General features: G+C 36.5%; 1 protein-coding gene across 1 annotated transcript; it reads right to left on the reverse strand.

Moving 5' to 3' along the window:
* Nucleotides 1–725: 725 nt before the first annotated feature.
* On the reverse strand, nt 726–2,603 carry LOC109169619 (protein FAR1-RELATED SEQUENCE 5-like). Its single transcript, XM_019318497.1, has 3 exons — nt 2,332–2,603; nt 1,446–2,129; nt 726–1,242 (listed from the first exon to the last, which is right to left on the reverse strand). Exons 1-3 carry the CDS (start codon nt 2,601–2,603, stop codon nt 726–728), a joined length of 1,473 nt encoding a protein of 490 aa, XP_019174042.1.
* Between the last annotated feature and the right edge of the window lie 7,149 nt (nt 2,604–9,752).

Genomic DNA, 9,752 nt, shown 5'->3' on the forward strand with positions numbered 1-9,752 from the left:
GGGGGATCGACTGCTGACATGTTAGTTTAGTGAGTTTGTTTCTTTGTGGTCGGTGAGTCGTGTAGTTTATATTTTTTTGTGACTGTTTGGTGTTTTTTTTTGTTATAGGGGGCGTACTATATTTTCAGCCGGCATTAGGTCTGCGACTTGGGCTGCGGTGCTTAATTGTTTGGAGGGTTCTAAGCCTCGGTCGGCCCCGTCACGTCTTTTTGCGTCTACGATGACCTCGGTTAGTTTTAGTTCCACCTATTGCATTTCAATTTCTATTTTGTGGGTTATTTGGTTTAATATTGACAGGTTTCGTCTTGTGCTTGGTTGGTGGTTTGTGTTAGCTCACGACTGTTGTTGATACTTCCCGTCTATGGATCAGAGGGACGTGTGGTTTCGTGAGAGGTTAATGATGGATCTCCGGTTATCACCGTCGTGTGGTTTGTGCGCATATATATTTTTCTTTGTGCACGCAGCCAAATCTCGCATTCGTTAATTCAATTTTGTTAGTGTGCGCGTCCTGCTTCGTTTGTGTGTGCGGTGAGTTTTTTTTTTTTTTTTTTTTTTTTTAAAGACTCGCGTGCATCCATGCGTTGTGTGTTGGCTTATGGATCTTTGTGCGCGTATATATGACATAAAAATGATTGCTTCATAGAAGTAAGTAAATATGGTTCGTAAATGTAAACATAATGACATTATTTCATGGGTTGTTGTATTGAACTGTTGCAAACTTCGTCTTATGCAAGTTTATCCGGACAGGTGCGGCTGTTGTGCCCTGGGAGATCGCATATATTGCATGTTCTTTCCCTTTTCTTTTGGTTGTTCGTGGCGGCTTTCTCTCTGTTGCTTTTGAGTCTCTTCCCAATCCCTTTGTTCTTTGCAACTTTGGGTGGTTTTATTTGTATGTCGTTCGGTTTGCTTGATCCGACTAGTCTTTCAAACACAGATTCATTGTTGGCACCCTCTTGTGTTTGTTGCCTTTCGTTTTCTAGGTCCTTCTTGAGTTGTTGCAATGTTGCCAACATTTGGTCCATCTTGTCTGGCCAACCATTCACTAATCCCATACAGTTGTAGAATTCATTCCATAGTTGATTTGCAACTTTTGTTGTTTCATTTGCCTTGGGTATTTTTGTTCTTTTTGCCCATGGGACATCGTATAATGGCTGTGCACATGCGTCTCGTGTCCATCGTGAGACGATATACTTTTGTGGGATTGTTTCATACCCTTTTGTCTTCATCACTTGCAGCACATGCCTGCATAGTATACCGACATGGTTGAATTTCTTGCATGCACACTCTATTTGCTTCGTGCTTGGGATTTCTGTTACTTCAAACATTTTTCCACCAGTCTCTTCAACTTTGTAAGTCCATATATCACCTACGTTATTTTTTTCGGTGATGTGGCATTTGAAACTAGCATCCCATACCTCTTGTTGGAATTCATAGAATATGTTTACGTGTAAACTCTAGCAGCGTGCTTCTCAATACTCAAATGGGTTTTAGTTTCAGGGTACGAACCTTCATTTTCTGCGTTGAGTTTTGATTGTCTTTGCCTCTGTTCTCCAATGACACTATTGTATTGTGCCATGAATTCTACCAAGCTGCAGTGGTGGTTTGTAAATTTACCAAAGTAGTTGTTTTCTGATTCCGACCGTGATGTGGTCCTTAGCAGACCTCCCATTGGTATGTCGTTGAAGTATGCAGGTATCCACGATGCACGTGCCTCGTACAGTTGGGCAAACCACTGGTGTTCTTCAAGATTGTAGTCCTTCATTAGTGTTGTCCATTTCCTCTCAAATTCATCTATTGTTAATGTGTCATCCCATACGGTGTTATTTAGTTCCTTTTTGAAGTCTGCGTTGTGCAACAATGCAACCCCTACCTTTTCCCCAACTTTTGTCATGATGTGCCACATACAGAATCTATGCCTTGTTGTTGGCATAATGTGTGGTACTACTATTTTTAGTGCTGGATCTTGGTTAGTTGTAGTACATCTTGGTGTGTATTCCATTGCAGTTTTGAACTTCATGACTAGCCACTCATATGATTCTACATCTTCTTTCGCAATCAACCCTGCCCCAAATGTTATGCACCTTTTGTGGTTATCCACCCCTGTGAAAGGGACGAACACTAACTTGTACCTGCAATGTAAGCACGATTGTAATTAGTATTAAGCAGACTTCTTGTAAGTTGCCGACTAGTATACAACACGTTGTTGCGCATGCTGATTTACTACGTCCGGCACGCTCTTTTTTCCCCTCATTAGCTCCCAGCGCGCACACTGTTTATACAACGTATGTACAGTGGCCGGTCAGAATAAATTAAACCTCATACGATTTATACCTGTTTGTACTGTATGTGGCGTCAAATGACATGACATCGCCATAATATGCATAATTCCTCCGACATTCTGCGTCTGCCAAGAATAACCTTGTTAATTGCGCTTCTTCGCCTATGTCGAAATCGAAATAGAAGTCCGGGTTCTCCTCTTTTCTTTTGAACATGTCTTCTATCACCATTTGGGCGTCGGCCTCAGCTATATAGGCCAATAGGTCCCGTCTAAAATTGCAAAACTCAATGCATGTTGCTCCTACATCTGTAAAACTGCCCACCATCTCTTTGAACAGTCTGAAAGCTTTTGTGGGACCGATGTTTTCCTTTGCACAGTGAGCCAAGAAGGTTTTGTGACCGATGTCAAGTTGCCTATTTATCTTTAAAAAAGGTTTGGCCGCATCTGAGCATAAACAAAGGGTATGTCGTAGCTGGATTGCATGTACTTTATATTCGCCTTTGTCACACTTTGTCATTACCATACGTGCCTTACAGCCTATCCTATTGGACACTCTCCTCCGTCTCTGTTTTACTTTTGAGCTATTATTGGGTTCCTTCCGTTCGGCCTTGTAACCCTCTCGTGAGCACAGCATGTATTTTATTGACACTTGCCCGAATCAATTTCTACGTTTTGTTCCATGCCTAACATCAAATCCGGCTTCCTTAGCATATTCCTCGTAGAATTCAATTTCGTGTTCAACTGTTTCGAATCGCTGTCCTTCGAACGGTGTTCTTTCTTTTGTTGTTGGCGGTGTCCAGTATTTTGCTCCATCTTTGTGTATTTTCATTTCGCATCCCATTACATGGTGTGCACAGTGGTCTTCACCTATTCAAGACAACAATTAAATATTTCAGTTTTCGTCCAATAATGAAAGATGTGTTGCAGTGTGTAATTGTGTTTCAATTTGGGGTATAAATTATGTGCATGCTGGGTTTTCTGTGTGGCCATGGCTCTAATACTGTGATACTGTGTGTGTATTTTTCACATTACTTTTATTTGGGTCTGTTGTGTGCCCGACTTACCATTATCCTGTGCACACGTATGCGAACGTAAGCACTGTATGTTCTGATTGTCTGATGATTGTTTAATTATTTCCCTGCCTTTCCTACAGCAATATGCTGATGTGTAAATGTCCTCATGCATGTCTCTACACCTATTTATCTACCCAAGCTTATGTGCGCATGAGACTATCTAACTTTGTGCTTAGTTCTCTAATCTCTTCACCCCTCGCGTGATCACAGTTTTAATCTCCTGTGGTTTTGTAGGGTTTCCCGTTACTGCTATTTGCACTGGGTTTCCCCAATAAATTTTATATATTTCAAACAGTAATAGCTTTCTATTCATAAATACACTTATGCACATACTTTTCAATAACTAAGCACGGTGTGTTCTACTTGATGCATAATCGTATTTCGATGCTTACCTGGGAATTTGTGTGTGCGTGTTCTCCATGGTCGCCTCCTTCAGTTGTTGTTTGTGGCGGCGCCGGTCTCTCTTCTCTGCACAGTGTTTTGCGTTTGGGTGGTGGTTGGTGTAGGATTAGGAGTGCCCTATTTGAAGGAGGATACCTAATTATACTCTAATTAAACTCCTTTAATTTAGGCTGATTATGTAAATCGTGTTTTAATTTCACCTTAATTAGGATTTAATCAATTTGTCTGATTTGCCCTTTTCGCATGTTATCTTACCACATCAATTTTTGCATATTACATCCAAACCATTAATCTCATCTAATCTAATGGCTCATATTTGTCCACAGATTTGTATTTTAATGGTGTTTGCATGTGAATGCAACCCTATATATATATATATATATATATATATATATATATATATATATATATATATATATATATATATATTTATTTATTTATTTATTTTCCAATATTTGAACCAAACGCACACTTAAACTAAATATTTAGACTCCATTAATAACGGGTTTCAAACATAAATGACATGATCATGTTGAGCATATATAATATATAAATATAAATGTGCAATCTAATTATTAGCTTAGACTTTTAGTTGTGATGGAGCACATGTTTCAATTTGGTATCAGAGTCAACTTCATGCCAATTGTTATGGATTCAAATCTCTGTGTCATCCAATAAAAAAAAAAGATTGTAGTCAACATGTTGCTTGGAACCAATCAAAGATAATCAATTTGCACACCTGAAAGGAGCTAATGCTTCAATTGTTCAGTACTACAAATTGAACTTTAGGTTGACATTACGTCAATTTTGTACATAACAGGCATATGTATATATTTCTTTTACTAGGACTACTCGATGACTTAGATCTAGTTAGTGTTTTGTACATAACTAACGTATAATATATATATATATATATATATATATATATATATATATATATATATATTAAATAAATTTCAGCAATGGTCATCCGACTATATTGATTTTCCTCATTGACTTTTAATTTGGACAATTTAAACATTTGGCTTTTGAAATCTTTTCAATCTTGGTCCTTCCGTTAATTAAAAGTTAAGTGGACATTAGTTTGAAGGGTAAAGTAGTCATTTCAGAGTTAGCCTTTAAACCTCACTGCCAACACTTCCACCGAGGTCCACCAAGCAGGATGGACCAACAGATTCCGAGCACCTCACTGCCAACGCAGAGCACCAACAGCTTGTGCAAACCAGACCTCCCAGCTTCAATTTTTTTTTTCCTATTTCGCTACACATCAAATTCCAGTAGCAACCTCTCAACTTCAATTTTCAGAATCAATTCAATTTAATATGCAATTCCATTTCCAGTAACACTCCCAATAGCCTTTCTTTTTTCAATTTCCAGTAGTTTACTCCACTTCACTCATTTCATTTGGCCCATCAATAAAGAACCAATTCATGCTAAAGGTCCGGCAATTTATATCCTACACCACGGCGCGCGTTGCACTATGCGCTCAGATGCAAAACGACGTCGTTTTAATTTTTTAATTTTTTTTGAAATTTTCCGCCCCAGTGAATGGCAGTAGTTTTTTCTTTAAAAAAAAACCTGCTGTTCAAGAATGTACATAATGTTATACTACAATACATATAATTGTATACATGAATGTACATAATTATATAACAAAATATACATACTCTTTTTAAAAGATAATACACATAATCTAACATAATACATAATAAACATAAACTTTTAACATAATACACATCAACTATTAACATAATACACACAAATTTTCTGATTCGAATGTACATAATTGTATAAAAAGAATGTACATAATTGTATAAAAAATGTACATAACTGTATGAACCAATACACATAATTGTATGAACAAATACACATAACTGTGTGAACAAATACACACCCAGCAATTTCCTACCGCGCCTCCCAAAACGACGTCATTTTTGGAGGCGCGCAGCGCACAGTGCTATGTGCGCCGTGGTGTAGGGTATAACGATTGTAAAGGTCCCAGTCAGATCATGCAATTCCAGAGGTCCACCACCTTTGATTAAAACCCCCAATGGTCCATCAAGCTAGATAGACGACCAATCCCCATCATTCAATTAATTTTTCATTCGGATATCCCCGGCCATGCTTCCTCCACGCCCACCTACACAATCTCCCTCCTAGCCATTCTTGATTTGATCTTAGTTGACAACCCAGCTCCCCCCCCCCCCCCCCCGCCCCACTCAGATCGGCTTTGTCCCATTCCATCAAAATAATACATACTTTAATTGCCGTGGCATCCTCATCCTCATGATTTTGCCCATTCCATACCACTTCATATATGATTTTATCTCCTTCAATACTTGGGGTCTCTTTGGATAGAATACACGTTGATCATCAGCATTGTGCCGGCGGGGACACGGTAGCCACTGACGGTGCACTCATCTGAGGACTTGTGAAGGACTAAAGGTGAAGTTACCTTTGGCGATGATATTAAAGGTCAGGTTACTGACATAGGCACACTAAATGTAGTTGGCTTGTCAAAGCTGGACAAAGTATTGCTTGTCCGTGATTTTCACGCTAACCTTATCAGCATAAGTCAATTATGCGACCAAAATTGGAACGTGTGCTTCACTAAAGATAGTTGCAGTGTGATGGACAAAACAAACCAATGTGTTATGAAAGGTAAAAGATCAACTGATAATTGCTATATTTTAACAAATAATATGTTCTGTTGCAGGTCCAGCATAAATGAAGCTGAGCTATAGCATCAAAAATTGGGGCATCTGAGTTATAGACTACTTGATAAACAAGTAAAGACAGAAAGTGTTCGTGAGTTACCTAAAATGAAAATTGACAAATTTGCAAGTGAGAGTTGCAGGTAAGAATTACAAGTAATTTTCTAATTTTAATTATATTAACCATTTTGTTTTGCTAATAAAGTTTGCTAATGTCTTAGGTTACTTAATTTTTTCTAGACTGTTTAATCTATAGGATCTCAAATCTCTTCTCCTTTCAAAAGTTTCCCTATCCTTTTAAAATTCTTGTACCCAAAATTGTTACAAACCTTTATCTATTCTAAGACTTTTTCCCTTATTTAAAAAAAAAAAAAAAAAAAGAGAAACAAAAGGAAAAAGTGTATCAGTAACAAGACAATTGAGGTAGTTGATACAGAACACGACGGGAAGATTGATATGGAGAAGGAAGAAGACTTTGACGAAGAACATTTTCTCAGTACTTTGAAGGCTTCAAACACTCAGGAAGTTGGTACAGACTCTAACTCTCCTCCTTTAATTGGTATTACCTCAATACCCGAGTTTGGGAATCCTATTGTGTTACAGTACAATTTTTTACTTGCAATATTCTTTCGCAGCCTTCGTATGCCATTTATGTTTTTTTTTTTTTACTCTGTTTTTTTTTTTAAATGTGCCTAAGATGAATTTTGTCTTTTATTTTATGTGAGTGGCTTTAAAATTGAACATGAATTATCCATTCCAACTTCTATATATGCGTGTATCTCTGAATTTATTAACACATCAGGCACATTCGATCATTCTGGATTCTTTCTCTTTACTTGTTCGTTTAATTTTTATCTTTAAAGTGTTCGTTTAATTTGCCTGGGTTACTCTTTATGTTTTGTTATTAGTTGTTTCTGTGTGTCCACTAAATGTCCTATTTACGTTTAATTTGCCTGGGTTACTCTTTAAAGTGTTAGTTTAATTTGTATGGATTAAAGTGTTCCTTTTTGTTCGTTTAATTTGGTGCAATTTGATTAATGTGTTTATTCTCTTGTGTTACTTTATGTTTATGTGATTGTGTTTTGTTTGGTCCGGTCATGACCATATTTGTGTTTATTTATGTGTTTCCCGCGCTATCTGTGCCTAAATTGTTTATTTGTGTGTTTTTCGTGATATCTGGTCTGAATCTGTACCTAAATTTGGTTTATATGTGTCTATGTCTGAATTTGATTTATTTTGAATCTTTGGCTTGCTTTACATGAATTTGCTTACTGTTTTATTTGCTAATCTGTTTGACTCGAATTGAAAATTGAAAATTCCTGAATTTTTTCTTTCTTATGTGTTTTGCTAAGTTGTTTGCAAGTTGCATGTGCATGGCTCTAGGGCTCTCGTTTTTTTTTTTTTTTTTTTTTTTTTTTTTTTTTTTTTTTTTTTTTAAATCTTTTGCAGGTTCAAACAAAGCAAATAACTTATTATGGAGGCCCAATTACAGCTTCAAGCTAATGTGAAATTTTTGGCAAAGGAAACAATCACGATGTACATTTTGAGAGGGAGTTCTTCTTAATCTCTTATGGTAATCTTCTTTTGGTAAATCTCTTGCTATTATATCAGTCTTCGGTTATGAAGTTTATGGTTATTAATCTCTCACCAAGTATAAAGCCTTTATTTGACTATATGTTGGCTATATGATGCATTGGATTCTCTTACTGGAATTTCTCAGATTTTGGATTATCTCGTTTCGTTATAATTTTTTTTGCATCATCATAATCTTTGGGGTCTCATTTTATAATCATCACCTTATTTGGATTATTCTTGGATTATCTACTTGATGAGATTATTTATGAGGAATATTTTGGATGTGATTGCTTTTAAGGCTTTATCCTCTTGGTGTATGACATTTGATGCTTATCAATATAATGCAAGATTGGATATGAGAGAAAATGATAAACTAAGCCAGCAAGTAAGTATGAGGTTGATACTGGCGCTACTACTAATGAAACTGATGATGCTGGCGACGACTCAGTTTCGGGCACCCCGTCTGCACGGTAAAACTAATCCACTTTTATGATGTTCACCTTCCTTTGGCATTTATTTGGCAAAAAGGGGGAGTTTTTGGAGTAAGGGGGAGTATGTATGGTATTTTTTTGGAAGTGGAGTATTTGGCAGTGGTATATGGAGTATTTGACAGTGGTGTATTTTTTGGCAGTGGTATATTTTTTGGACGTGTTTCTGTTAGTTTTTATGGAAATAATAGGACTATATTTGTTAGGCGGAGTAGTAGTTTCTTTTGGTGTTCCTAACAATTTGAATGGATGATTCTTTTATGCTACTACTCACATGAACAAGTTGATTTATGATGTGGTTTTATGATGTGGTATGCTATGAATTCAATTATACTGTGTGTGATCCAAGGCTTGAAGAATTATAATCAGGTACATTATTCACAAATGGTCCAAAAAGAACTTAAGTTGTGTTATATTTTGATTTTATACCTTTGTGTCTTGTTTAAGTACCTATACTAAGGGCTATAAATAAAATTAAATATTGATTCTTGCCCAAAGTATTTGATACTCAAGTTTTCCCAAATAAAATACCAAAGGGAGAAATTGTAAGTGTAAAATAATTTACACAATATTGGCTATTTTATTTAGCTGTAGCTTTATTAGTTTTAAGTAAGAACTTAATTATTGTTGTTAGAATTATTTCATTTTTTGGATCATGTGATTACAAAATAAGTGGATGGTATGCATTGGTGAATAAAGTCAACGGATGAAGCTTTCAAAGAAATAAAAACGTGGCTGTGGTTTATTCGAACAAGGAAAAGCAAGGAAAAGGGCTACATTTAAGGATCACAAAGGAAGCTCATTATGTGCTATAAAAAGGTGCTGTTCGAAAGAAGACATTGCCAATTTTGAGATTATTATTTACGAGAGCTATTCTGATTTACAAAGCTATTCATTTTAATTTGGTTTATTATTTAATTCTTAAGAATATTTAATCTGTACTACATGATCAGTACGTGGTACTGCTGAAGTATCTTGTGAAGATTGTTCGGGTATTCATGTGTCAGTCCTGGATAGGTGTTAGAAAGAGTGGTAGTGGTAAAGGCTGGAGGCCATCTTCATTTACCTCTTGTAATACTCCTTTTGGTGAACATCTATAGTGGATTGGGCAGACGTGGGTTGCCCCGCAGACGTAGGAGAAGGAGTTCCGAACTGCGTAACAATTTTTTGTGTTTTTAATTTACTTTATGCTTTCTGCTGTTATTATTTACACTTGCTTAAA

This window comes from Ipomoea nil, unplaced genomic scaffold, assembly GCF_001879475.1.
Source record: "Ipomoea nil cultivar Tokyo-kokei standard unplaced genomic scaffold, Asagao_1.1 scaffold3316, whole genome shotgun sequence".
NCBI classification, from domain to species: domain Eukaryota; kingdom Viridiplantae; phylum Streptophyta; class Magnoliopsida; order Solanales; family Convolvulaceae; genus Ipomoea; species Ipomoea nil.